Source organism: Dendroctonus ponderosae, unplaced genomic scaffold (assembly GCF_020466585.1).
Source record: "Dendroctonus ponderosae isolate FM_Combo_2020 unplaced genomic scaffold, Dpon_F_20191213v2 Dpon_F_20191213_4, whole genome shotgun sequence".
NCBI classification, from domain to species: domain Eukaryota; kingdom Metazoa; phylum Arthropoda; class Insecta; order Coleoptera; family Curculionidae; genus Dendroctonus; species Dendroctonus ponderosae.
The window spans coordinates 7,802,609-7,830,226 of record NW_026018611.1 but is presented as its reverse complement, the minus strand read 5'-3'; the positions used below and the strand labels follow the sequence as shown (position 1 = coordinate 7,830,226).

At 32.6% G+C, this 27,618-nt stretch overlaps 8 protein-coding genes and 1 long non-coding RNA gene across 10 annotated transcripts in view; 4 read left to right on the top strand and 5 right to left on the bottom strand.

The window, feature by feature from the left end:
* The window catches only part of LOC125504250, a 24,581-nt gene extending 15,546 nt beyond the window's left edge, over positions 1 to 9,035 (bottom strand). The window contains exon 1 of the long non-coding RNA XR_007281369.1: positions 8,568 to 9,035. This is a non-coding gene — a long non-coding RNA (uncharacterized LOC125504250). The remainder of the gene's footprint in view (positions 1 to 8,567) is intronic.
* LOC109537124 (alpha-crystallin B chain) lies at positions 596 to 1,266 on the bottom strand. Its single transcript, XM_019903709.2, has one exon. The coding sequence runs from the start codon at positions 1,165 to 1,167 to the stop codon at positions 673 to 675; it is 495 nt and encodes a 164-aa protein (XP_019759268.1). The 5' UTR covers positions 1,168 to 1,266; the 3' UTR covers positions 596 to 672.
* Positions 2,419 to 3,317, bottom strand: LOC109537152 (protein lethal(2)essential for life). Its single transcript, XM_019903755.2, has one exon. It carries the CDS (start codon positions 3,191 to 3,193, stop codon positions 2,645 to 2,647), a length of 549 nt encoding a protein of 182 aa, XP_019759314.1. The 5' UTR covers positions 3,194 to 3,317; the 3' UTR covers positions 2,419 to 2,644.
* Positions 5,632 to 6,423, top strand: LOC109537156 (heat shock protein 27). Its single transcript, XM_019903758.2, has one exon. It carries the CDS (start codon positions 5,737 to 5,739, stop codon positions 6,226 to 6,228), a length of 492 nt encoding a protein of 163 aa, XP_019759317.1. The 5' UTR covers positions 5,632 to 5,736; the 3' UTR covers positions 6,229 to 6,423.
* Positions 9,036 to 10,206: 1,171 nt separating the features above from the next.
* On the top strand, positions 10,207 to 11,010 carry LOC109537015 (protein lethal(2)essential for life). The gene has a single exon (XM_019903520.2). The coding sequence runs from the start codon at positions 10,341 to 10,343 to the stop codon at positions 10,887 to 10,889; it is 549 nt and encodes a 182-aa protein (XP_019759079.1). The 5' UTR covers positions 10,207 to 10,340; the 3' UTR covers positions 10,890 to 11,010.
* A 2,663-nt stretch (positions 11,011 to 13,673) lies between these two features.
* On the top strand, positions 13,674 to 14,635 carry LOC109537016 (protein lethal(2)essential for life). Its single transcript, XM_019903521.2, has one exon. The coding sequence runs from the start codon at positions 13,848 to 13,850 to the stop codon at positions 14,334 to 14,336; it is 489 nt and encodes a 162-aa protein (XP_019759080.2). The 5' UTR covers positions 13,674 to 13,847; the 3' UTR covers positions 14,337 to 14,635.
* A 301-nt stretch (positions 14,636 to 14,936) lies between these two features.
* Positions 14,937 to 18,244, bottom strand: LOC109537013 (alpha-crystallin A chain). Of its 2 annotated transcripts, none has more exons than XM_019903518.2 (4): positions 18,037 to 18,244; positions 15,886 to 16,010; positions 15,598 to 15,807; positions 14,937 to 15,537 (listed from the first exon to the last, which is right to left on the bottom strand). In XM_019903518.2, exons 1-4 carry the CDS (start codon positions 18,127 to 18,129, stop codon positions 15,309 to 15,311), a joined length of 657 nt encoding a protein of 218 aa, XP_019759077.1. In that variant the 5' UTR covers positions 18,130 to 18,244; the 3' UTR covers positions 14,937 to 15,308. The 2 variants fall into 2 exon arrangements, with proteins under 2 accessions (XP_019759077.1, XP_019759078.1); XM_019903519.2 differs by having other exon boundaries at positions 15,886 to 16,029; positions 18,037 to 18,125.
* Positions 18,245 to 19,500: 1,256 nt separating this feature from the next.
* On the top strand, positions 19,501 to 20,597 carry LOC109537017 (protein lethal(2)essential for life). The gene has a single exon (XM_019903522.2). The coding sequence runs from the start codon at positions 19,618 to 19,620 to the stop codon at positions 20,161 to 20,163; it is 546 nt and encodes a 181-aa protein (XP_019759081.1). The 5' UTR covers positions 19,501 to 19,617; the 3' UTR covers positions 20,164 to 20,597.
* A 3,203-nt stretch (positions 20,598 to 23,800) lies between these two features.
* Positions 23,801 to 27,618, bottom strand: LOC109537025 (N(G),N(G)-dimethylarginine dimethylaminohydrolase 1; the record flags this gene model as incomplete). The annotated part of the gene is given in 4 exon segments (XM_048665975.1): positions 23,801 to 25,120; positions 26,489 to 26,713; positions 27,322 to 27,419; positions 27,516 to 27,618. Coding segments are annotated over 4 exon segments (552 nt in total), but the record flags the coding sequence as incomplete, so codon positions are not given.

Here is a 27,618-nt window from a genome sequence, read left to right as displayed (position 1 = left end):
ATGCGAACTCCCCTCAAGACTCTTCTGGAATTCATTGAATATACAGGGATAATGAGGGAGTAAAAGTACGAGGGCACAATAGGACAGAAATGACCACGGTGCGAGGCCAAACACCACCTCGGCGGTGAGGAAAGGGTTTTAGTGGGTACACAGCTTAGCTGGAGTCCCACACATATCAGAGCGACAGACCACCAGCTCTGGGAGTGCATAAAAGAGCATTTCCCAAACCTCACCGGAAAAAAAAATGTAACTCGGTTCGACAAAACTTGTGGGGATTTTCCTATGTATGACAAACGTGCGTGGTGAAATGCTGAAAAATATCACTTAAATAATGGCTAATGGTTGCATTATTAGAGTTTAATAGTGAGTAAAGTGAATACGCCACTACTACGCGTCGAGATTCCGAAATCGTCAATGGTACGAATTAATATATGTACTCAATACTGTGTCACCTCTATTCATTGCAAAAACCAAAATTCGACTCATTTTAAATGGTCCTACTTTTGGAGAATAAAAAATAGGCTCTTTCTATGAAGAAACAGTTGCTTTGAACATAACTAAATTTTCAAAATGAATGTACAAAAAAACCAGCAGATTAGCATATAGGTATTTTTTATTATTTCTGCTAAATTCATAAAAACGTATTTAGCTAACTAGTGAATAAAATCGTGTTTAGTCGTCTCCTTTTCCATTATTTACACATTCATTGGTACGCATAACTGGAATATTCACATAAGTCAAATGTTTTTCGTCTAATTTTTTGGGAGCAGTAATTGTCAAGACTCCATCAAAAGATAATTTTGACTGCATCTTCTTTATATCGTAACCGTCTGGAACCAGATACTTCCTCACAAAATGTCGGGAAATAAATCCGTGGTCGTCTTGCATCTCTTCATGCTTCCCTTCTATAACCACTGTGTTGTTTCCAAGCAGTTTAACAGAGAGTTCTTCAGGTTTGAATTGTTGCACATCAACATTTACTTGGAACTGCTTCGTATTTTTCAACACCGGCTTTGTTAACCATCCACGCAATTCTTTAGCAAATGGCTCTTCTTTGAAAGGATAAAAGTTTCTCAGATCGTTTTCCATGTTGAAAAAACTTGGATATCTGATGGAAGCTCGGGGAAAAATAAACGCATCTTCGAAGAATAAAGGTGCAAGGCTCATTTTTTGTAATGTCGAACTACTGGGCAAGAACGCGATTGAATTGAATTCAGAAGTGAAAGATTTGACGGCATCAAATTAAAAAGGTATTTTGGTTGGTTGGTACGCTACCTCAACAACCTGGAGTATAGTTTTCGCGTAAATAAAGAATCAAATAATTTAAAAAACCATAACGAAGTACAACTATATATTTTGTTCTTTCATTCTCCTACTTTAAACCTCTTTCAATATTCTTTTTATTTGCTTCTATGTTCTTATCTACTTTCATTCGCCTGTTTATCTATCACATGTAGCTCTTTAAATTTAAAAGTTTTCTCTTGTTCTTATGATCAACATAAGTTTCGACCATCCTTTTTGAAAGAGTTATATAAACGCGTCCATTATTAGCTGAATATTGAAGAAGTCAGTTCATATAATAATATAATGAAATAATTCGTTTTCCAATTTCCGAGTACTTTACAAAGAATTCAAATTTTTGGCGAAACTATGTGCACACCAATCAATCGATATTTTAGTTAAAACGGCCATCTATCTTAGTTTTTATATTTCCAGTTCTTTTAACAATAAGTTAATTTGAAACTATAAAAATTTTAAAAACATAATTTTTAGCTCTCTATTAACTAAACATCTGTATGTATTGTGTAAACGATATTTTATATGTAATCAAACAATTTTCGACAGTATTTCGAACAAACCATATTAGCTGTGGCGTACCTGCACCATACAATATTTCCACCAGAATAAATAAAAGTAATTAAAAATAAATAATTCCTTTGTAAAATGTTTGACAATACTTTAATGTTAATGAGTTTACTTCAAATAAACACCACTGATAAAAGCGTATGTTCACCATAATATAGAAGAACAAGCATTTTGCACATTTTTTTGTGATTAGAAATGAATTCTATCAAACCACTATGATAAAATCGAATAGAAGAACCGAAAGATTATGGTGAATGATATGGATAAAAGTTCTTGATATTTTGGAGTCTGTAGAAGAGTAGCTGCTCCGTTCGATTTCAAAATTTCATTCTTATTAAAGTTTGTTGCTTTTTCTACTTCCTGCCAATATGAAGCTAAACCTTTTTCCAGAAAGTTTATGCAGACAGAGTAAAAATAAATTTCCATCAATCAGGGTTTAAATAAGAGCACTGAAAGTTATTAAATATGTTTACATTTTCAAATAAACTCAAAATTGTCTAAAAGCAATTCACTTGAAGGATAAGGAAGTCGCATAGGAAATGAAAGACATGGTTACTTATCACTAGAAATATTAATTTATTGATAATACATTGTAATTACAAACTACAAAGCGTTTTGCTACTGAACAAAATCGAATATTGATTCAGAATTACATTAACTAGACCTAAACTGTATAATTACTAATACAAAATGAATCCTCATAATAAAAACTTAAGAAAATACTCCAGCCTACAAGTGTAGGATTACATGCAAAAATTAAACAGAAATGTTATTATTTTTATTTTTTCTGTTCAACTGCCTGTTGTTGTTTAGCAGGCTCCCCCGTTTGAGCAATAGGAATAGACTTGTGCTCCACCGCCTCTGTGCTGCTGGGAGGAGCCGTAATAGTCAAGACTCCATCCGAAGACAATTTGGATTCGACCCTACCAATGTCGTAGCTCTTTGGAACAACATATCTCCTTACAAAGTGTCTTGAGATATAGCCATGCTGGTCCTGTTTCTCTTCATGTTTACCCTCAATGGTTAATACATTTTCTCCCGTAACCTTAACGGTAATCTCCTCAGGCTTAAACTGCTGCACATCGAGATTGGCTTGAAATTTGTCTTTATCCATACTGATGGTCGATCCAGTGTCTTGGGCGGCGGCTTGAGAGTGCCAGTTTCTCAGGTATCCTGCTGGAGTCCTTGCCAGCAGCCGATTATTCAAAAGAAGTGGTTGGAATAGATCGTCATCAGCTAGCCCCAGACCGAATTGCTGGTTTAGTATCCTGGATGGTCGGATGTATGGATACAAAGGCTCATCGAATAAAAATGGCACTAGAGACATTTTGAATAAATTTTATAGGGTAGTCGCACTTTTAGAACTTTTAGCTCTTTTACGTCGCTTGAACGCTTCGCCTTCAGCTTTTCGTTAACACTGCACTGTTGCTCGAATGGCGAAGCCCCTTTTTATATCTAGCGGGGAACGTTCGTGTCGTTTATAGATTAATCTAGCATATACGTCACGAGGATGTTTGTTCACTTGGGCACGCTGCTTCAATTGATAAAATACACAAACAATTAATAATGGGATATGAAAAGAACTGTCTCGCTGATTCTAGAACGTGGAAAAGTATTTGCTGTGTCTGTGTATAAACACAAACCATCTTGTCAATATCATAATAATAAAAATATTATTTCCTAACGCCCATATTATGCTCAATTTTACAGGCTACAGTTTGAAGTAAATTGTGAGTTTTGAGGCCAGTTTTGCTCCTTGTTAGCGGCTCTAAACGATTTTAAACGTTTGAGAACGTAAACATATATTCGACTGGCATTCGCATCATATACTCTGGAAATATGGATATTTGCATGTTGTTACGTATTTTCTTATTTCAGTTCCAATTGACCGTTAAAATCTTCTACCTAATACCTACACATTATTTTGATATTTGTTTCAACATATCTCCTGTACACTAAAAAACCGAAGTATTCAATAAAATCATATGAAAATAATCAAATAAACATGCAAAAAAATCTGATATATTTTAGTGTCAAATTAAATAAAGATATACATATTTTATTTTCAGCAAAATATCCAATATAAACGTATCAAATGTGATCAGGAATGAGACTAGAAAGTAACCGGTTTGTAATTTTCAGAAATGTGCGACCAATAATAGCAATAAAATAGCAAACTTTATAATAGCATTTTTCTTAGGCTTTTTAACCGTTTTAAAAAGCATTGATCGCTACTAAATTAATTATTAAAACTGTAGAAATTTACACATTTGCATACTGTCTACTAATACGCATTCCTTTAATTGTCGTCCAATTGAGCATCGAAATCCATCAAAACATCAAGCACATGCCCGAAAATATGTTTGTTTAGCGTCGAAAATCATTTACATATTTGTAGGTAGGCTTTTTACAAGTAGATATTCAAGAAAATCACGTTAAAACAATGCCAAACGGGCAATTAAATGTGATAAGAAAATTAATGTCTGCGTAAACAAAGATATTTTTATTTTTAGAAATATATCTAGTTGTTTTGAACAAACTCTGTTGTTTTTGCATTGAAAAAATTCAATACATATTTTTCATAAGAAGCAAAAAATATATTTTTAACTGTTCATCACGTTAATTTATTATTAAATGCATTCTCTGTGTAATTGACTTTGAGTAGGTACTCATTTGTAACTTACAGTTAAAACGATTGATTTAAATTGATTAGTGCCTATTTTGTTCAATTTCTTCCCCATTCCAGATAGAATATTCTGGAAGTTCAAAAACAGTACATACAAACAAATATTGACTCTTCACACGTGTAGCAGACAGTTTATTGAAATTTCACTTCAATTAATCTATAAAATTCTAATTTTAGAATCGAGTGTTTCTAAACAGGTATTTATTTTCCAAATATATCATTTAGGCCTTGAACGCGAAAATGATAGTAATTTCACGAGGCGTTTAGAGATTATTCTAGATCCAGACAAAACATAGAGCGAGCTTTAGCATTCATATTTAATTATTGTAGTACCGTTTTGAAACCAAAACATCTTTATAAGAAAACAAACTCTTTGAAAAGTTGCAACTAGAATTTAAAACAAAATTTAAATAGCTGAAAACATTTTAAGTGAATTAAAAAAAAATAGTAGAATATATCTACATTTTGAAACAGTTTCTAATTAATTGTAATACGTATAATATGAATTAAATTATACAATACACTTTTGTAAATATACAAACATAAGAAAATAAAATAGTAAGTACGGTTCACCAACACAAAAATAGAAATTTCGAAAGTAAAAGACCCCAATATAAGCTCACTATCAAAAAACAAGTAACAACAGAACAACACTTATACATACAAAATATTCCCCAGTATGTATGAGTTGATTGTAGTTTGTACTTTATAAGCAAAACGCATGACTAACGTTTATAAAAACTTTCAAAAGACTTCCAGACAATTGACTATCAGGATTTACAGATTATATTGCAAATAATTTTTTATTCGCATTATAACATAAGACACTTAGTTTGGAATAAATGCTTTCTTTCTGATTAAAACATTGACATTTTTATTTGGTAGCACATTTAGGATGTTTACAAAGAAAATCCATATTCAACAAATTTGTTTCTTTTAGATCCAATCACATAGTCAAGAAAAATTCCGGAAAACGACGACTCAATAAACTAAAACCGTAAACACACTTTTATTCGTCGACGTTTCGACCCATTGCGTGATTATTCTAGATGCCATGCGCCTCAATATAAATACGGGCCCTGCTGAACAGCCACACAGATTTGAATACAGCGAGCCAAACAGCGAATTAAGCGACAAGCTAAGTATTTTCTGGTGTTCCGAGTGAATTTTATTGTCGAATAACAATGTTTCCATTGTGGTACGACGACTACTCCCGACCATCATCCAGAAACTGGATTTCTCTTTGGTCCCCTGAAGAGGAGTTTCATCCGCTTAGGACGGTGTTGAATGAACTAGCTCATTTGGAAAAAGACAATTCCATCACAATAGATAAAGACAAATTCCAAGCCAACGTTGATGTGCAACAGTTCAAACCGGAAGAAATTACTGTTAAACTGGAAGACGACAACACCATCATTGTGGAAGGTAAACATGAGGAGAAGCAGGATGAGCATGGGTTCATTTCGCGTCACTTCATAAGGCGCTACGTGCTCCCGGAAGGTTGCGATGCCCAAAAGTTGAAGTCAAAATTATCCAGCGACGGAGTTTTGCAAATTTCTGCCCCCAAAATGCCGGATACGAAGCAAATTCAGAGCAAGTCAATACCTATTTCTCTAACTGGTCCGGTAAGAAACGCTGAGCAGAAGCAAATCCAGAGTGAAGAGAAAAAGGCTTAATAGCTGTCTTAAACGTCCTTTGAAACCTTTTTTCGATGTTTGATTAAAATCTGCTTAGCAGAAATTATTTGTAAATCCATTTAGAGTAGGGTTTATTTGTGATATGCTAGTATCCAGATATTTATTTATAGGTATACCTACTTAAAATATCTAAGTTTGTTCAAGTTTTAAATAAAGTATTACTTAACACTTGTTTTTTGCGTGTTTTCCTTTTCTGTGAAAAAACTCTGTGAAGTTTATTACCCAATTCTTCATGTCGGTGCAAGGATGGACTTGTTTGGACGCAAAGGTTTTAAAGGCTAGCAAGCAATCTCTATTATACGGGGTGTCCCGTAAGCACATGACCAAAAGGATACTGCGATATTCTTTGCACCAAAAGAAGACGATCTGATCTAACTTTTATTGACAAACTGTCTGGCTCCTCTGCTATTTATGGTCAAAGTTCTTCAAAAAAATTATCTTTTTCGAAATGTCGGGAGAATTGTTTGAATGTTTTTGAATTTGTTCTTATGTAAGACTCATATTTCGATGAAACAATCGAGTTCATCCGCATTGGACAAGTGCAGAATTCTGGAGGGTCGCGATACAAAAAAAACTTTTTTTTGGTTGGTGAAATCAAACTAAGTTTTTTTGGTTGATGCACTAATGATTTGTTCACAATTTTGTGCTCTGTAAAATGCAGTAGCATTCATAGTTTTTGCGAAAACACAAATTCTGTTTTCTTGCCGCTTAACAATGTTAGATATTAACTGCAAATATCGTGATACGAGGCATAAAATAATTGTCAATCAATCTCACAAATTCGTTCTGAATGACCTTTTCTAATGAAGAAGTGACCGACAGGGCCAAAGTATTAGGGTTTTGCGAAGACAACTTGCGTGAAAGCGTACGCGTTTACGCGGCGCTTTTTGTCTGCTGTTAATGTCTAGCATTATTAAGTGTTTAGAAAACACACATATTTTTTTCTGTACAAAAAATTTTAATGCTACAAGATTTTACAAAAAGCACAAAATTGTGAAAAAATTATTAGTGCATCAACCAAAAAAAAATGAGTTGATTCCATCCAGCAAGTAAAAAGTTCTGGTAGTCTTTGTATAACGACACTCAAGAATTCACCACTTCGAAAAGGCCTCAACTCGATTGTTCCATCAATATGAGTCTTACATGAGAACACATGCACAGCTAGTATCACCAAAATAAATACATCGTACCATTCTCTCGATATTTTAAAAAAGATAAATTTTTTGAAAAACTTTGACCATCAATAGCAGAGGAGCCAGACATTTTTTGTTAATAAGAGTTAGGTCAGATCGTCTTCTTTTGATTCAAAGAATATTGCAGTACCCTTTTGATCATGTTCTTAAGGGACACCCTGTATTTGTAAGCTTAATAATATCGAGTACAATTTTTTTATGAAGCTTACAGTTTCACAATACTAGAATGAACAATTTAAAAAACACTTAAATTCTCTCACTAATTTGCCGATAAGTTTAATAAAAAATCTATTTCAAAAGGACTTTAAAACTAGCAAACAGAGGTACTAAAAACGCTCAAAACCTTTAACGATAAGAATCTCTTTAAAAGGTATCTTTGAGGCAAAGAAAGTTTCAAGGTAAGTATGCCTGCGAGTTCTGAATGCAGTCCTGAACTGCACACTTTAAGTGAAAAGTTGATTTGAACCCTTTTTGAAAAAGTCACAACAGCTTTTGAGTTAGTTGAAATTTCTAATAGATGTTATATGTGTGCATGACCAATTTGACCTACTTTTTCAATAAACTTCACTATTTTCTTTTGGGATATTTTGAGGAACCAACGCATTGACCTCGTCCGTTTCAATGTTTTTACTTTTTGGAAGACAAAGGACTTATTTTAGTACTTAGAATATTCCTTCAAACTCTCGAAAGGTAAAGTAAAAAGTTCATTCAAAAAGTCGGTCGACTTGGTCATGCACTTGTATTGGGAATGTAAAATTATTGGCAAACTATTGACTTTAATTTCTTAATTAAAATTAAATATGTTACTGTTGTGTTTAGAAAGAGATTTTTACAGTAAACCTTTCTAAATTTGGACTTGTGACTGTGGAAATGAACTAGATGTTACCGTATATAAAACATTCAAATTTGTGTCGATTTTTTCCTTAATAAAAAGTGTTAAGGGAGCGACCGACCGTCTTAAAAATTCTCTTCTACATATATTTTCACCTTGGCTTGAAACACCCTGTATATTTCATGTATTTTGTACATTCGGAATATTTGATGTAATCAAGAATTCCCTACACGCAAGTAAAAACGCAAAAATGAGTATGAATAACTAAAGTAACTTAATTCTAAGTCACTAACTTTCAATGTAAACTCTGGAATCTGGAACATTTTGAGCAAGGTTTCTTCTACGTTTTTGGTTACTCAAAGGACGGAAATATGTACTGATTACTGTACTGTACATATTAAACTGCGTTAAAAAGTACCGAAGGCCTGTTGGGGCCCGTTAATGTTCAATAATATTTGTAATATAATATAATATAGTCAATTACACAACACAAGCACTAACTAATTCGCGTACCCGACACTTCTTAAACTCTCTATGTTTGATTGCTGAATGATTTTGCTCATTTTAACCATGTAAAAAGTAGAATTCCAAGAGACGAATTTGAAAAAACTAAAACGTTGAAGCATCTGTCATTCCTATGATGTAATTGACAAAGAATATATGCAGCAACAAACTGGAAACCGGACTTTGATGGTGGCGGTATCTATTATAATTTAATTAACTAGAATTAGTTGAGTGGAAAAATGACATTATTGTTGTAAATGAAAAGTTTTTTTGTTGTGTTTTCTTTCTGAGCAAGTAAATAACACTTTAATAGATGTGAACAAAAAATATACATAGTAATTAATAATAATAATAACAATGACACCAAATATTCTTCAATGCCCTTTTTAACATACAAATTTATTTATCGCTCTTATAGAGAGGCGGCCCGCGCAGCATAAAAAATGTAAACTGACAAATAAATGCATTCTAGATTATATAAATATATTCTAAATTTATTAACTGCGTCTAAAAGTTAGAATTTATTGGAAAATTGACAGGTCGCAACTCAAAGAGTGGCAGTTACAGTTTTCACCTGACTTTTATTATAAATGTTGCTGGAATGTGTTAATAAATTGTGTATTAAGGTAAAAATAGACAATATTCCAACTTCTCAGGTTGGTAAGTATCTTACAAATAGAAAGATTGGATTGGAATTGTTCATATTATAGCTGAATATTGTTTTTCGTATACCTATGTAGGTACTCGAATATCACAGCAAAACTGCTCTACTTCGGAACGTTTTTAATCCTAAAATGTAAAAATCTAGTAACTTTAAGAACGATTGCGCTCAAAGAAGGCAAAAATGAGATTCTGCATAAACCATTCTAGCAAAATAGTCTAGTTAGCTTCTTATAAAGTTTTTATTTTATCCGCATATTAATATTGATTTCGCATACATATTAACTGAAACATCATACAAACTTGAACTCCATATATTGATCTCGAAAAATGCTAAGCAGCACATTTTGTCATGGTGTGTATTATGTTTTTGAGTAAAAAACGCTACATTAAAATTTATCAAAAAAAAAATTGAGTTATCTTTGTCCTCCTGTCTATGTGCATGATTCAACCGCAGTTGATTTCAATAATAAAGTGAACATTCAAAAAACAGAATTAGACAATAAACACATGCATGAAATATTTGCTAAAAGGATATCATGAACTGCACTTTTTTAATTAACTCTAATATACTTAGTAACAAAAATGTTTAAAAAAAATTGTCGAAAACATTAGGTTTTCATTAGTCACGATTAGTCGGTCAATTCAAATACTATTATTCATTTCATGGACGGCTGGCCGCTTCTCGAATAAACTCCTACGTTCAAACACCCGCTAACCGATAAATCGCGAATTATCTGGCAAGTCCTGTTCAAATATAAATAAGCAGTTCCACACCATTCATAATCATTCGCCAAACGATTCTACATTAAAGCAATACTTGAACTGAAAGTGAGTTTCTAATCGTGTGATTCATATTTACAAACGTATTTACGGTGTGCAATAATCTGAATTTAAAAAAAATGGAAGTCTTCCTACCGCTAATCTTTGAGAGATCAATGTGCCCATTTGCCAGAACATCTCGACTTCTGGACCAACATTTTGGTAGTGGTTTGGACCCAGAGGATTTCCAACAACCTGTGAACCCGAACCGGCGTGAAATCACAAAAACTCCTGCTGGTTATCTGAGGCGATGGAGATCAAGGGATTCTTCTAACGACAGTGGATCTACCTTGGTGGCCGATAAGGATAAGTTCCAGGCTAGTTTGGATGTTCAGCAATTTTCACCAGAAGAACTGACCATCAAAATAACTGGCGAGAATGTTCTGACCGTTGAAGGCAAACATGAAGAAAAAGAAGACCAGCACGGTTCTATTCAGAGGCATTTTGTCCGAAGATACGTTTTACCCAGTAGCTACGATATTTCTAAGATAGAGTCGAAGATGTCCAGCGATGGAGTTTTAATCATTACAGCTCCTTCAATAGCAGCGAAGCAAGTTGAGCATAAAACCATTCCAATTACTCAGACTGAAAAACCAGCCCGTGCTCCAGCAGAAGAAACGAAAAATTAACATCTATTATTATTTTGTACTCTCATGATTTTGTATTAATTTAAGTATATTACTGTTAAGTCTAGTTATTAATAATTTTAATCGTTGCTATTTTTTTATTTAATAAATTACTTGACTTAAAGTATTGAGTTTCCGCTGTAGGTTAAGCATCAACATTGCCCTTTTATATCAATTAAAATTGACCGATTTTTTTTGCTTTTTCCGACAGAATATATTACAAGAGCAGAAAGCTTTCGTAATAAAAAGTGAAGTTTCCATCATTTCTGTTATTTTGTTTATTTGCATATTTTCTAAATAATTTAAACTTGTTCGAGTTTCCATTATTATACATTGATCAAACCACTATGAAGAAAAAAAAACAATTGTGTAGACAATTTGTTAATTACAATATTTTAAGTGCATGCTTCTAAATTTCTTTTAAACCCCAATTAATATTTCAAATGCTCGGAAAATTGAGAAAAGAAATTTGTCACACTGTAATTCTATAAGAATCTTTTGCAAAAGTAAAGTATTTGTTAGTATAATGTAAGAAACAGTCAGTAATTTTTTGATTAAGTAATGCTATAAAATCCGAAATCTGTATAGTTGAAGTACTTGGATATTAAATAAATTATTAATTTAATATTTATTTATATTAACTATTATTGTGCCTTCAGTCTTCAGACTTATTTATATATTATATATTTCCAGATTGGTCTTCATTTGATTCATTCTATGGGAGACATTTGAATGTCTCGTTTAATTTAACGTTTTCTTCGTAATTTACCATCAATTTCTCAAATTATAAAAGTGAAATAAATATGGTTGAGATCGTTCACTTTTCGTTTAGTTTCGCTCAGTTTTCGGTCGAAAAATTAATAAATATTATGTGTCGATTAGAAACTGTATGTTATTATATTTTTTTTATGTTTATGATTACATTGAGCACATTTTTTGTTTTTATTTTCAGAACACTTTGTTCATACAAGACTTCAAAATTGAGTTCAAATTTTCAAGTAAAACATTTTAAATTACAACCGACTATATGTATTTCTCAATGCGAGTAAATATAAGCTATTTACAGACAAATACAAATTAAAAGAGGATCATATAGAATTTAATATAAAAAAGAAAAACTCACATTAGCTGGGAAAAATGGCTTTTACTGATAACTACAGATTACTTTTAATTATTTAGCTTAGTGTTTTATTTTTCAAAATTAATTTACAAATACCGATTTTACATTTTCGTCTTTTTGTTATGCAGGTCTTTGGGAATATCTTATTTATTTCACACCGTGATTAATTTTACGATTAAATATTTCATCATAAAATAATGAAATATTGCGAAATTTTCTACTTGGATGATGTGGCTAATTAGAATAAGTCAGTCAAATGCGATTGATTACAAACCTGGAATTCTAGAATCAAAATATGTACTCGAAAATACTACACGCTACACGTAGGGAATCTCCGACTTATCTAGACCGTTCGAGATGCAGTTGGCTAAAATACTAGTAATATTGGACAAAAATATCTCTGTCATATAAGGGGAACTTTGCTAACTGTTGATCGTTGGTATCCTGTTTTCACTGCATTAATTATCATATTTTTAGTTTAGCCTGTGTTTTTTTGCAATTCTCATGTGCTTTATTTAAAACATATACACAATATGTATGACATGTTTGTCTGGCTCGGACATGCATACGCTCAGGGTTTAAAAACCAAATTTATTTTATTTAAATAAAACCTTACAGTTCTTTATAATACAATAAAATAAATACAGTATTTTGCAACGAATGAGCACTATTAAAGTTCAAATTATCCAAAGTATATATGTTTCAATAACTTTTTTCTGTGCCGACTGTGTCTTTTAAATTGTATTTTCAATCGTGATTTTGTAAAATGTTGCTTTTTTTCTAAATGATAACGTTGACTTAAGGTTTTAAATGTTCGATATTTAAACACCGACACTTTCAGACAAACTTTCCGAGTTATTTTAAAGGGAACAGCCAGTTTCTAAGAGTGTAAGCAAGTAGATCTTCAAGTTATTAATATAATAAATAAACGTTAATACTAATGACAAATTAAGTTTCTAAACATTTTTGGAATATTCAAAAAACAAAATGTCAAACGATCAAAGAAGTCCATTATATTTAATTTTTAAGGTTTTCAAAAATGAACAAACAATTTTTTTGTCAAAAGAAAACAAACTGTTTTTAGTTTTAAGCTTGTTAAAACTGAACATTTGAGCTAAACAACAAAAATATGTGCAAACATTTTTGGAGAGGAACGTAATGTTATCGGTAATTTAATTGATTAATTTGAAAGTTTTTTTAAAAACAATTTATTTACAAATTAATACAAACAACAGATTTTAGTTGTAACCGAACCTTAACTATGACTCGTAGACGGTAAATCATAAGAATGAATATCTATAGACTGAAGACTATCTGAGACTGACTTCTTATGACTTCTGACCAAACATCTAATGGATGAAAGCGCGTTTCTGCTGTGACTTTTATTATATTTGAATCATGTTTAGAGCAACTAAAGAATAAAAACGTAAAAAATACGTAAAACATTTTTGGTAATTATATGCAGGATTTGTGAATAAGTTCTCTAAACTAACCATTCGCATTTTCTGGAAATAATTGCAATATTTAATAGAATATACAGTTAAAAAACTATTATTTCCTGAGGAAAAATTGCTTATAAATGAAGTAGGTCTTACAAAAAATACGTGAATTGTACCACTGTGTGCGCAACGAGGAACACTGTGATCCGTTCGATACTTACCTAGCATAATGGAGAATGTTCGCGACGCACAACGCCTGGTATATAAGCACTTCCAGCACTGTGTTGTCGTCAGATTTAAGCGAAAAGTTCGTGGAGTTAAATCTAGTCTGCTCCTAAAGTAAAAGTGATTTGTAGTGAAATCTACTACTATTCAGATCCAGTAAATTGCAAAGTTGAAAAAATGTCTCTTCTATCAGTGCTTTTGGATGATCAACCTAGAGTCTCGCGACGAGACTTGGTATCGCAGTTTCTTCCTGAAGAAACTCTCCATGCCCTCAATTCGGTGCTCAACCATCTGCCCCAACTGGAAAAAGACACCTCTATCACTGTGGACCAAGATCATTTCCAGGCGAAAATCGATGTCCAGCAGTTCAAGCCAGAGGAAATTTCCGTGAAACTGAACAACGATAACACGATCACTGTGGAGGGCAAGCACGAAGAGAAGCAGGACGAGCATGGATTCGTCTCCAGACACTTTGTTCGGCGATACAAGCTGCCGGAAGATTGCGATTTCAAGAAGTTGAAATCAGCTTTATCCAGTGATGGAGTTCTGAGCATCTCAGCACCGAAGAAGCCTGAGCAAAAGCAGGTCGAATACAAGCATATTCCCATCATTAGAACCGGACCAATCAGGAAAGGGGAAAATGATGCTAGTTTAAATAAAGCCTAAATTATCTCATCCATTCTGATTAGATGATTTGCATTTCTATTTCTGTAAGATTTTTTACATTTGTTTGCATTGCATTTTGTATTACATGTTTGTAACTGGTGAGTATTTAAGGTTTTCAGCCCTACGGAAAATGGCCCCCATTTTACGAAGGCCAAAAAACCGTTTAACACTCATCAGTTTCAAGGAATTGCCTCGAAAACATCTATATGTAAAATTAGTTCTGCTTTAAGACTGATTGATTCTAGCGTTTTTTAGGTTGTAGTTCATGTTTATTGAATAAACTGAGTAGGTATTATAAACTATGTCTTATTTACTTAATTTACCCTTTAAGTAAGTTCATTTTGTTATCTCGAGCGAGTTCATGAAAATCGCAACAAAGAAAATTTTAATATTTTTAAATACTGTATGTTTTATGTCGTGCCACGAACAATATCGATGAGGAATGTGAAAAGTTTACTTTTTGAAATACAAAAACGGTTAAAAAAGAGTTTATTTTCGGAGTGTGTGGATTCTTTATCTGATTTTATGTATAAATATTTTGTACTTGTATGTATTGAGCTGAAACAAAAGTCTGGGGATGCAAATAAAAAAACATACAAATTAATCAAGTAAATCTTTAATAAGTTTACAGAAAATCGAATATTAAAAAGGTTTTAGGCTGCAATATAGTAATTGACATACAATTAAAATAATTAGTAATTTAATACCAGAAAATTCTCATTATTGTGCTTCTTTTCCAAATACTATCTACATGTAAAATTTCGATCAAGTTTGCACGAAATATTCACCGTTTGGCATTTGCGATATTTGCAATCGTAAAAAGAACGACATATTTCATATTCCTTTAAATATTTTATTTTCCAAGTGCTACCATTCCTAGAATCCTAAGATATTTTAAAATAGTAAAAAAAACCGACAATTTTTCTGCAAATTCCTGCCAATATTTTGCCGGTGTTTGGAATTATACTGTATTCAGTTTGAGGAACTCAATTTCCTTTTTCTATCACCGTAATGGCTGGGCCACAGATGAGGCCTACTAATAAATGGCCTAACGTGTGAAATCGGAATCTCCTGGCCCTCAATAGCATCATCCTCCTGCTTTTTCGGAGCTGTTATGACCAAAATTCCATCAGCCGAAAGCTTGGATTTTAGTTTCGTTGGATCGCAGTCTTTTGGGAGAAGATAGCGACGTACAAAATGTCTGCAAAATTCAATTCAATACCTAAAATTACCTCAATTCATTCGCTTTACTTTGGCTTACCTCGAAATAAACCCGTGATCGTCCTGCTGTTCTTCATGTTTGGCCTCAACTTTAACACTATGATCATCAAGCAGTCTTACTGATATCTCATCAGGTCGAAACTGCTGCACATCAATATTTGCTTGAAAATGTTCTTTGTCGATTGTTAAGGAAGAGCTTCTGTCCAGATGGGTTAGTTGAGTTCTCAAATCTCTTAACTGATTAGCAGCACTAAAACAACAATGATCAGCATAAACATCTAAATAAAATTGTTTTTGTAAAATGTTTAAAAAAGCGACAAATAAATACCCGCTTTGGAGGATCGTAGGCCATTCATGAAGATCATCCGGAAGACTCCAGCGCGATCCTCCATGGCGTCCTAGTAAATCGACACCAGACCATAGGGGTAGAAGAGCCATTTTTCCAGTTCTTAACTTTATAAACAGTTAATTACTAGTAACAAAAATGTAGGATCAATTTTCAATTTTTCGTTTACAGCTCGGAATGTTTTATATTGTTTTCACGCTGATATTTCATGCTAATAGAGCAGAAGATGTACAAGTAAACTGTTTGCGAAATATGGGGCACCACCCTAGTGGAGTGCGCCAGCGTAATTTCATTGACTGGAAACGATAGGAAAACGTATTTTTCATTCATGTATATTACCTTATTTATAAACGAGTGAAAGTGCAAAATCTGCTATAAGTACAAATAAAATACATATAATACTCACATGGAAAGCATCGAAAAAAATAACATTTTGCAAAATACGTTTGCAACAAAAAACAAATCAATAGAAAATTGGTGGTACCAAGGTGGTTTCCTGTTTTAATTCCATGTTTTCTTCTAGAATATTTGTTCACGTTATTCTTCTTTTCAATAATATTGCTTTAGTTTAAATGACTCTAGAACACTCCTTTTCTATGTAAGATCAATCAAAGACATATATGTATCTATCTTTTCCTATAGGCTGGAATCTAAAGTTTTAACCTTTCCTATGGTTTCTTACTGACTAGTTATTTATTTATTAGGAAATACAAGATTAAGAGGAAACGAATGTTTGAATGGTGTAACAAACCGCTTAATAATGAATTTGATTCAGTATTAATTTCTGATTTTAATTCAGAATAAATTTGCATTTGTATATTCGTTGGCTAAGTTTCCTTGATATCAGAAGACAATAACATAAAACAGTCGATCTGCTACAATTTTAAAAAACACCTAAAATACGAAGACGATAATTAATATTTATTTACAATTTTTATGCTCGACTATGAAAATATTTAATATTAATAGAAATTGAAACAAAAATTTGTTTTATTTTTAGTTTCTTTTCCCATAATTATTTATTTTTGGTCTAGTCTGGCTTTGTTGAAATAATGATAATAAAATGAGTTTTTGTTTTTGTCCAATTTTCTCTAAAATATTTCTCAGCCTAGAAGATATTCACGAATTCTTTCACGATATTATTTAAAAGGAAATTTATTTTTTCTTTAAAATTTTTTATTTAATATACTGTACTGTATTTTTAAAACGAATGACTTCTAAAAATAAAATAATTACAAATATTTTATTTCACATAAATACCAATGTATAAACTTTTGCGCACGTTATTTAAACAAAATAAGTTATAACTCTTTAAAATGTTTAAAGCAATTGGGTAAAAGCCAGTAGCGCGCTATTTATTTGCCTTAAAAAATATACTTATCTAAAGAAATAAGTAAAAACTAGGAAAATCAAGAAGCTAGCGAAACCTATAATTTGGGTAAATCTTGTCATAAACTAATCGATTAATTTTTATCATAATAATCTATCATCGCGCAATCAGTAAAAAACTGATGGTGTATTTAAACTATTTTTGTTGTAAAATATGTGATTTCAATTTTTTTATTTCTTGATTGATTTCAATAAATTATCTTGGTCGATACACAAAATAACGCTTTTTGATCGATGGTACATAAAATAACGCTTTAACTGTATTTTAGTACAAAATGTTTTGACTACAGTTAGTTCCCACTAGACTACTGTGTATAGAAGATCCTTATTTCCTGTTTAAAAAGATATTGCAAACACGAGAAAATAAATCTAAATTCTTTTTTGCAGAAGAAGGCTGTTGAGAGACTCAACGACTGCAAAACGCAGACGGTCAAGGTTAGTCGAAGGGCAGATGCATTGTTGCTGGGTAAGCCTGCATGTAAATTCATACGTTTTACTACGTATAATATGAAATATAGAATGAAACACCTGACTTAAATGATAATAAATTAAATAAAATCATTTCGAGAAGAACAAGTGTACGTTATACGAAATACAATGTGGATGATTGGGAAATGCGAATGTATGAATAATTTTCAAATATTTCGTAAAAATCCATTTCAAACGGGTGTACTTATTTTAAATAATGATCGAAAAAATTGCATTACGATTAATTTAAAAACGAATAACTCCACAACTACCTACGTGAGGAAAATACGAAAATACTAAATCCGTTATTATTTCTATAGCAAGCTGGTAGAGTACAATGCGTGTCCTACTCGGGGATGTCGATTTCATCCCCTCGTAAACGGTCGAACGAAAAAGAAACGTTAGAGAACTAAATCGATAATTCGCGAATATTCGCCTTCTGGAGCATGCGAGAATTCTGGTGGAAAAAGCTGGAACAACGTTTGGCGCGCTCTCCAAAATATATCGAACAACTGTTCATCAAGTGTTGACGTTAGCCAGTCGTACCTTTAATTTTCCTCTTCAATTTTGTTAAATAATTTTGAAACGTTCGAAGTGTCCGATTTCATATTGAAAGTTTTGAAAATATCAGAAATTTTATTTTATGCAAGTTTTAGTACGTTCCTTCTATCATTATCAAAATAAAACTGGGTTTTATTAAAAAATCAGAGATTAAGCAAGTTCAAATTTCCGATTATTGTAATCATTTTTTGTCAAAATTAGTCGACCCACAGGAAATGGAAAAACTTTTGTAAAATCAAGCTCTTGTCCAGTATTAATTATATTTTTGATGGACACAGTTCTCCAATATCTAAGTATGAAATAGTAGTATCACTTTTTTATAACTTCTTGTACCTATGCATTTTTTCTGTGGAATAAAAGATCTGAAGGAAACCATGAAAATTGAACATTGTTTAGGCTTGAAGCCACCAAAGCCGACATTGACATTACAATTTAGTTATATTAAGTAAGTTTTCATTGAAAATTTTATTGCATAATTTTGGCAGTTTGGGGCAATCTTTCTTTAAAAATGCTGAATTTAGCTTAAAAAATTTGTGCTGTGAGCAATGCAAAACGGGTCCTGTTTTGTTAGATTTCAAGTCAAACATAACTATGAAAAATAATCGCCACAAAATTTAGCGTTTTAGTTTGCGATAAAAAAAATGTAGGAACCAAAGAAGGCATTTCGCTCCATAGGAAAATTACGTGGTTTTAATTTTATGTCTTGATAGTTAATAATTGTATCGATACTTACAGCTTATTACTTAAACACTTAATAACTTAACTAACTGCAAATTACAAAAACAACAGCATTGGGCAGTCCCATTTTTATTGGGAAATGCAGGGTCTTTTGAACAGTATTTTCAGAAGTTTGTATGTGTTTTTTCGGCAATTTATGGACAATTCGCATTGTTTCACTGAAACTACTTTGTTTCAAGAAGACTCTAAGAAAAAGAAAATTTAAGTGCGAAAAATGGCCAGACATAAAGCACGTGAACAATTGAGCACATAATTCCAATATTCTTATAGCAATTTGAATTTTTTTCAACAAAATTTATATTATTGGACGATAACAATCTCAGCATTTGATGAACAGTTCGTACGTGTCGGCCAATGTAGATTCCTGCTTGTTCTCGACCTGCCCCACTAGAACGTTGTTGAATTTTCCAGGCGTTTCGTTGGTGATATATAAACCGATGCGCCGGTTGCTACGGACATTATTTGATTCCAAACGCTAGTCGAGTCAAGTTCGCAAACGTTCAGCTACGTTTAACCAAGTTCTACATTCAAGTGAGAAAAAGCAGTGATAAAAGCAAAATGTCTCTCTTGCCATTCTTGTTCGGTGATTACGAGTATCCGGTTTGCCGACCATCGAGAATTCTGGACCAGCATTTCGGTCTGGGATTGGGCCATGACGATCTTTTCCAGCCCTTAAACCTGAACAACCGAGTGCTTACCAGAACCCCAGCTGGTTATCTGAGAAACTGGCGTTCCGGCGCTGGCAGCCAGGACAGCGGCTCAACTGTAAGTCTGGACAAGGACAAGTTCCAGGCAAACTTGGACGTGCAACAGTTCAAACCGGAAGAAATCAGCGTTAAAGTCACCGGTGAAAATGTCCTGACCATCGAGGGCAAGCATGAAGAGAAAGAAGACCAGCATGGATACATTTCCAGGCACTTTGTGCGAAGGTACGTGTTGCCGAAGAATTGCGACGTTAGCAAAGTGGAGTCCAAGCTGTCTTCCGATGGGGTGTTGACTGTCACAGCCCCAACTATTGAGAAGATGGAGGTTGAGCACAAGAGCATTCCGATCACCCAAACTGGAGAGCCGGCCAAGCAGCAACAGGCTGTCGAACAGAAGTAAACCATTCGGGTGTACTTTTCCCATACATTTATCACATTTCGTGTTATTTACAAAAGTATTCGTTCAAATGTTCCAAATACCAGCTTAAATGATACATGTTTCTTGTAGGCATTTAGTTTTGTGATTTTGTATCAGACTAGGTATAGTTGTTCCTTAAGTTTTGTATTACTTCTTTTGGAGATGGTGCACTTTATATCTGGCGGATTTCGGCATTCTTTTTCATATATATATAAATAATCTTTATTTCCTACAGAAAAAGGCTATCGACCCAATCGGTCTTTCTGCCCCATTCTTTTTCATTTTCCCTTAAAGTGCATTTAAAATAAAGCACATTCAGCAAAAAAAAATGAAGAGAACTGCTTAGTCCGCCAGATGCCTATGTAGTGCACATTCGCCACTTTTTTTTATTAATAAACATATTAAACCTTTAAAAAGTGTTGCGTTTTTTCAAAAATGCACGATCTTAGCAGAGGACGTGGTCTGCATACATGCTGAAATACAGGGTGTTTATAAATATACTAACAAACTTTGAGCATACTTCAAACAAAAGCATTTCTGCAGATACAGAGTGAAATTGGGAAAATATATTTATATGGGTTTAATGAAATTTAAACTAGGCCTGGGTAACATTGTGTTAAACTGAGTTGCGCTATTGAGTTAACGAGTTATAATTCATTTATTAAAGATTTACGCGACTGGAATTTTCACATCTAAAAAAGGGTTATTAACCTTTTTTCGTAACTAACGTGAGCAACCTTTTACTACTTTGTTCAAACAACTTTAAAAAAAGTACCTAATCTAGATTTTCCCAGCAACAGTACTTAGTCCAAAGAAAATCGACGAGTTTTCTTGTAAAATCGATTCAGTTAGCAAGTTTTTTACAGTAAAACGTTAGGAAAAACGCGGTTTTCTGTTTAGAGACAGTGTTGTTTAGAAATATTGACCTAAAAGTGAAGGAACTTCAGTTTCCAAGGGTTTTCGAAATAACTGATTATAAACTTCGCTTTTTCAGCTCGGGGAAATATTTTTGCAAAAGGCCTAGAAATAATTATTAGGGTTTTGTCCATAATTCGAAGCTACAAAAAGTTTTCCAAACATTTTTGCAAAGCGGTTAAGGAGGCGAGTGTTTCAATAAAACGTATCTTATAATTTTTCTGTGAAAATACATGAAGATTGCCAGTATTTTAAGTAAAACTAAAAAATAATGCGATTTTTGCTTAGAAAGAATTGCATTATAGAAACTTTTCTAAAACTGGAATGACTTGAAAATGTAAAGGAACTTCCTGAATCCTCAGAGCGATGAGGGGGGCGAATTTTCCCAATAATTATTTGTAAACTTTTGCTCTCTGGTCGTTTTTTCAAGATAGTCCTAATTAGTTTCGGTAAAAATGAATACAATTATTTAGTTTTTGTGCCAAATTCGAAGCTGAAATGGGGTTTCTAAAGTTTCCTGCAAATCGATGAATGAGGCAAATTTTCTAGCAAAATTAATTTTGTAATTTTTGGCTAAAAACGCCCCATTATTGTCAAAAAAGAAGAGAAACATCAGAAAATAATGCTTTTTTGCCTTTTCGATTAAAAACTTTTAGTTTTGTTATTGGAGTTGGAGAAAACCTTAATGGTTTTCGAGAAAAAACGGTAGGAATTTAGTTTCGTTTTTGTCCCGAATTCATTTCGACACTGAAATAAGTTTGTGTAAAATTTTTACAAGGCTATAAATTTATCTTGTAATTTTTCGCGTAAAAGTTCTCCAGTTCGTCAGTATTTTTATGTGAAACTACAAAATAGAGCGTTTTTGAGCAGAAAGTAAAGCAAAAAAATTAGTCAAAACTAAAAACCATTTTTTTTAACAAATTGTACAGTCTTCAAAGGAATGGAGGTGTTTTTTAATAGAAAATTGTTTGATTTTTGTTCCATATTCGATGCATTTCAAAACATTTTACAAAGCGACGAGGGATTCGAAATGTATTCGGATTTTATCGGAAAATACCTTAAGATTGTCAGCATTTTTAAGTGAAACTTTATAAAATTGACCATTTACAAGAAAGAGACTTAGCTAAAATTGGAAAATTCTGAAATTTGAATACATTCGCTCAGCACTGTGCCAACTCCTAAAAATTCACTGAGTTGCTCAGGCCTAATTTAAACAGTTGCTGTTAATTTAAACCGGAGTGGGCATCTTTTGGATAAATTGGTACAGTCTTTCAGAGGCCGCGCTCACGGGCCAACACTCAAATTTTGTTTCTTTTTTTCAGTAAAACAATAAATAAAACAACAAACTGTAAAAAGTTTATTAATCGTCTGGAGCGTATTTTACATACTAATAAAAAAAATTATACTGAATTTTATTTAATTGAGATTTGGAGTTTCACATAAAGGAACATTTCCCAACATTGTTTTTAGCAAAATAACTTTCTTCCTTAAAGTGTAACGAACTAAAATTATAACAATTTACAGAGTATTAGTCATTATTATATTTACGTGTTTTTTTGAACGGTCAAAACAAGTAATCTAGAAAACATTTCAAATTAACATGGAAAAAGTAGGTCCCTACTAGAATGTATCGATTTAGGAACGATTTCCATTTGAGTTTTTGACTGTATTTTGTTCCAACAACAATTTAATTCTTTAACAACAAAAAGACCGTATAATAATCAGTAGCAATAACTGAAGAAAACTTGAGATTCCAAATTTTTATTAATAGACCACTTCTTCCTAGTTTTTAAACTGTTTCCTTCATTGTTGACTTTTTAGGAAAAGTCCAGAAGAATTAAATTCRAACTTTCTGCGGCAAACCCCATTTAGCTCCCTGATTAATTTAAAATCTTCCACGAAAAATAAAGAAATTTGTTCAGATTAAAAGGGAACTCGATTGGATCAATACATATACATATAAAAATAAGATTTCACATAAAAGTTTATTTTGTATTCACACTAAAATGTCTTTCGCTTGAGCATCTGGCGTAGCAACCGTGGCCTTTTCAGTGAAAATTATTGTACTTTTATGAATATATTGGTTTCGGAGTTGATTATTATGTTAAAATTGAGCAATAGGTAGGTGAAACCATTTTTTGCACTAAGTCTTTCTTTTYCAACACTGACCCTGATGTTTTTCACAAGAAGGTGAAACCCGATTTATATATATATAAATAATCTTTATTTCCTACAGAAAAAGGCTATCGACCCAATCGGTCTTTCTGCCCCCCGATTTAATTTTCACTCAACTTAGATAAATTCGGGCAACCAAACAAGGCATTTTTTTAAGAATGAATTTTCCCCCGTTTTTCAAATGGTCAACACCAGCTGATAATTTTCTAAATCTGTACGGCTCGCATGTTCACACTTTCAGCAGTCACTATCTTTGTAACCTTTTTTAAAAAACATCTACGTCGGATTGAAACTTTCCTTGGAAAATATTGTTAGCTTGTCCTTCACATTTATTAAAATTTGCTGTTTTATATCATAAACACCTCTAAACTAATAACGTTTTCAGATACTTCCGACATAAAACACTTTTCTTTCTCACATTGGAATTGAATTTATTTAGCAGCTTTGGTAACACTAGTTTTCTCAATTCTCATTCCCAGACATGTTCGTTCATTTCAACTACTCTAATTATGATTGGAGGAAAAATAAATATTTTTGCAATCCATTTATTGTACAAAAAATAAAATTGAAACAGAAAACTTATAACAAAACTTGACAATTGGAAATGGAAAAAACGCTATATAAACATTGTAAAAAAACAAGTTTGGAAAAATACAGCTTAGGTTTAGCTGCGCTAAGAGTTTCAAATAATGATCCGTTAAATAAATAATACTTTTAAAAACGGGAATAATGAACAATGCGTTCACTTAAAGCTATCCAAATATTGTGCGCACTAATTTAAATAAACACAATACAACCCAATTCGTAAAGTTGCCATTAGAAATCAATTTGAATTGAACAAACGCATAAAATATGTTCATTACTCTACAGTCTAAAGGAACTATTCAACAAAACTTGTCTTTTGTAGTAGATCTTTTGGAGCACATCAATGTTACAATTTGAGATTCATGTCAACTAAAATCTATTAAATGCCTGGCTTAGGAACGACACAATTATCTGAATATAGTATACATAGAACACCTGTTAGTTTGGCTAGAATTGGGCTACTGGCTACAACATTGATATTTTTATTGAATTATTCACTCTTATAGACTTATTTGGCACCGGTAGACTGATATTGCCATATTTTTCAGCAGGGAGATTCATGGAGTAACTTCTAAAGAGAGCTTTGTAGAAATAAATTTTATGTAGAAACTAACTAATGGAATGCCAAAGATTAATACTAATTTTACGTGTTTTTTTAATTCAGTATGAAACTAAATTCTTATTAGCTGCTGCTAGACTAAATGCTTTATAAATTAAATTTTTAATTTTGACCGTTTTTGCAAAATTACAAGTTTCGAAATTTTTTGCAATAGTCATAGAGAAGGTGGATTTCACTATACCATAAAAGTTTACAAATAACTCGTAGATAATCATGTGCTTTTCATATCAACAAAACATAAATATATATTCTTATGTATCAACAATATCAATGAATTTACAATGGTAGAGCGATGTTCTATACCTATCATAAAACATTTAACAATCGGATAATTTTACATTTGCGAAGACTAATCCAATTTTCTTCTCTTGTTATTGGCCCTTGCAATTTTTTCTGGGTCTGTTTTCCTACACAATAAAACATGCTCATTATATTACACAAAAGGTAGGTCACAGCAATTGAAGACTTGGAAGGTGGTAGGACTGGAGCACCCTATCTTAAGTTAGCAAATGTAGAATTTTAGAGGCTTCGTATATGTTTCGCCCGTTTTACAAGTAAACAGCTCGAAGATAGTCCGGATGAGAGCTTTGATAATTGAGAAAAGTTTGTTGAACGTCTTGGATACTCAATTTTCTCGCCAAATATCTGAAATCAAATTAGCAATGTTAAATAAATTTTTGTGTAGGAAATGCAATTTTTAATTTAGTTCAGAAGTACTCGGGAGCTTCGATTTTCAGATATTTTTCCTTCAAAGCAAGACATTTAAACACTATTTGAATAGAAAAGAGACCTAATAAGACATATTTTCAACTAAAGGAACTAATTAACACATTTAAGTAACAAAAAACTATCTGCTACTGATAAAAATTATATAAACCAGCGGCGGTGTTAAAAGTTTTACGATATTATGATGCGAGTCGTTTGATGTCTGGATCGCAACGTTCCTTCATATAATGTAATTAAAAAAACTAAAAAAATGCTTGTTTTATAATTTTCTATTGCAAATCAAAGACAAAATATGATGCCCGGTGGATAATACATTGGCAAAAGTAGATATAGAATTATATAGTGGTTCCTGCGAAAATTGAAGCTACGCTTGAAAATTTCCGTATTTTTGTACAGAGGATAGCCGTTAAGGGGTTGAAATTTAATAAATGCAAAATTATAAAATTCTTCAAACCATTGGAGATGTTTTAACAAAATTTTGTAGATTATTACCTACAAAAGATGCATGTTTTGCCAGTGGCTTGCACAACTACATGGCAATGTGAAAAAATTTGTTAGAATCTACAATAAATTACACTAAATTGTCTCAACTTTGTGTTCTGATAGCACAATGCCATTTATTTACTTTACATCCAAACGTTCACTCAAAATTTTGTTTTGAATTAAAGATACTTCACATTAAGAAAAAAATTACGCTTTTACCCACACACAGAAAATGTTCACAAGTGATCGAATTGTCGACAAAAGCTTTGTAATGCGTAACCGCACTGAAAGGATGCTATCATCAAAACCGACTGTAAGCATAAGTGTTTTGAACTGGTTCCAGAAAAACTTGATTTTTATATTATTTATTAGCCGACGCTATTTTCTTAATTTGTAGTGTTCTTTGGCGAATATTATTCTAAAATTCAATTCAAAAACTAGTTAAAACTCGTTTTGAGTGAAAAAATGGAAATAACAGGTTTGTCCGTTTATGGTCAAAAATCGATTAAATCATTGAAAAAGGTGCTTTTAAATCACTTTTGTGAATTGCAAAACTGGTTTCGCGCGTCCTGAACACTTTCACATGAGCGCATCAAAATTGCACTTTTAACACCTACATCAGAAATAGTTATTATTGCTTAACGCAAAGTTCAACTATATTTATTTCTGTCTCAACATTTGAATCCTTTACCTTTATTTCACATCTCCTGAAGTTTTCAGAACGAGTTATCAATGTTTTAGTCAATAAAATTGTATACTATTTGAGTAAAATTCTCTTATCTATTACTCCTTATACCAAAATACCTTGAAAGAGAGAGGTGTTTCCTCTGGGGTCCGATGAACTAATGTACCATTCAAAAACAAAACATTTGCGGCTTCATCTTCTGGTAGAGTCAGTGTCTGGTAGCTAAAAGTAGCTTCTCGCTCCATGCGTTTTAAAACTTCTTGGGATTCCTTCCCAACGCCCACACATAGTAAATCTGGACCACCCATCGTAATATATGATTTAAGATGTTTTTGCTCGGGAACCTAAAAGCCAGCGTGTAAATTACCTGTCAACTTAAATACCTGTTATCCAAGTAAACTTTGTTGGATTAGTAATGAATTTTTCAAATAATACTTTCAGGTGTTTGTTGATGGTATTAGCTACGAACGTCTATTTCTAGACAAGAAATATATAAACATTCGGATGATGTTCAAATGCTGTCGATTCTTCTATTAGCATAAGTGTGCGCATGTAATGAAGTAGCAAATTTAATCATAGCAATGATCATGTAAAAATAGCTTTATTCGTGTGCGGATATCTGATGCAAAAATGTGAAGACTTGCAAAGTTCGTTAACTTAAGTGGAATGACGAATGTCATAAAATTTTTATTGCGTGCTACTATTTAACAGGATTTCATTTAGCTGAAACGTTTGTTTATTTCAAGAAAGGTTTTTTCTATGCGTTAAATCTGGTGTCCGCCGAAACTTATTGATATCGGGGTATCAAACGTACTTAGTAAGTAGTATTATAGTAATTCGGTGGATAAGCGTGCGTTTCTTGGTACTAATCAACTCCAAGGTACACGCTTACCTTTACCTCGCCCTTAAAAGTGTCACCTAAATTGGTCACAACTAAATTTTCAGGTTTTACCTTTATCGGCGTACAAGGATACTCTGGGAAAGCTGCTGCTACGGCTCGAGCTCCTGCCTCATTCGTCCAATACGAAATTCCCACAAAGAATTCTCTGCCTGAAATGGTAAGTGAATTAACATTGCATTCATTCGGATTATGTGGAAATCATTCGATATGATGATTGAGCATAATGGTGATTCTTTTTACCTTACCCGTGAACAGGACATCTCCCCCATCGAGTCGTGCATTTTCGTCGGACATTTCAATAATAGGCATATCTAGTTCCTTCTTTAATACAACCCGAATTGTTTCTGT

Bases quoted from the DNA above. Each gene is read 5' to 3' on its own strand.
- LOC109537124 (XM_019903709.2), bottom strand. From the start codon at position 1,167: ATGAGCCTTGCACCTTTATTCTTCGAAGATGCGTTTATTTTTCCCCGA.
- LOC109537152 (XM_019903755.2), bottom strand. From the start codon at position 3,193: ATGTCTCTAGTGCCATTTTTATTCGATGAGCCTTTGTATCCATACATC.
- LOC109537156 (XM_019903758.2), top strand. From the start codon at position 5,737: ATGTTTCCATTGTGGTACGACGACTACTCCCGACCATCATCCAGAAAC.
- LOC109537015 (XM_019903520.2), top strand. From the start codon at position 10,341: ATGGAAGTCTTCCTACCGCTAATCTTTGAGAGATCAATGTGCCCATTT.
- LOC109537016 (XM_019903521.2), top strand. From the start codon at position 13,848: ATGTCTCTTCTATCAGTGCTTTTGGATGATCAACCTAGAGTCTCGCGA.
- LOC109537013 (XM_019903518.2), bottom strand. From the start codon at position 18,129: ATGAAATCGACATCCCCGAGTAGGACACGCATTGTACTCTACCAGCTT. The intron at 16,011-18,036 runs GTAGGTAGTTGT...CTGTTTATAAAG, and splicing joins TATTTTCGTATTTTCCTCAC to TTAAGAACTGGAAAAATGGC. The intron at 15,808-15,885 runs GTATTTATTTGT...TTGTTGTTTTAG, and splicing joins CCTACGATCCTCCAAAGCGG to TGCTGCTAATCAGTTAAGAG.
- LOC109537017 (XM_019903522.2), top strand. From the start codon at position 19,618: ATGTCTCTCTTGCCATTCTTGTTCGGTGATTACGAGTATCCGGTTTGC.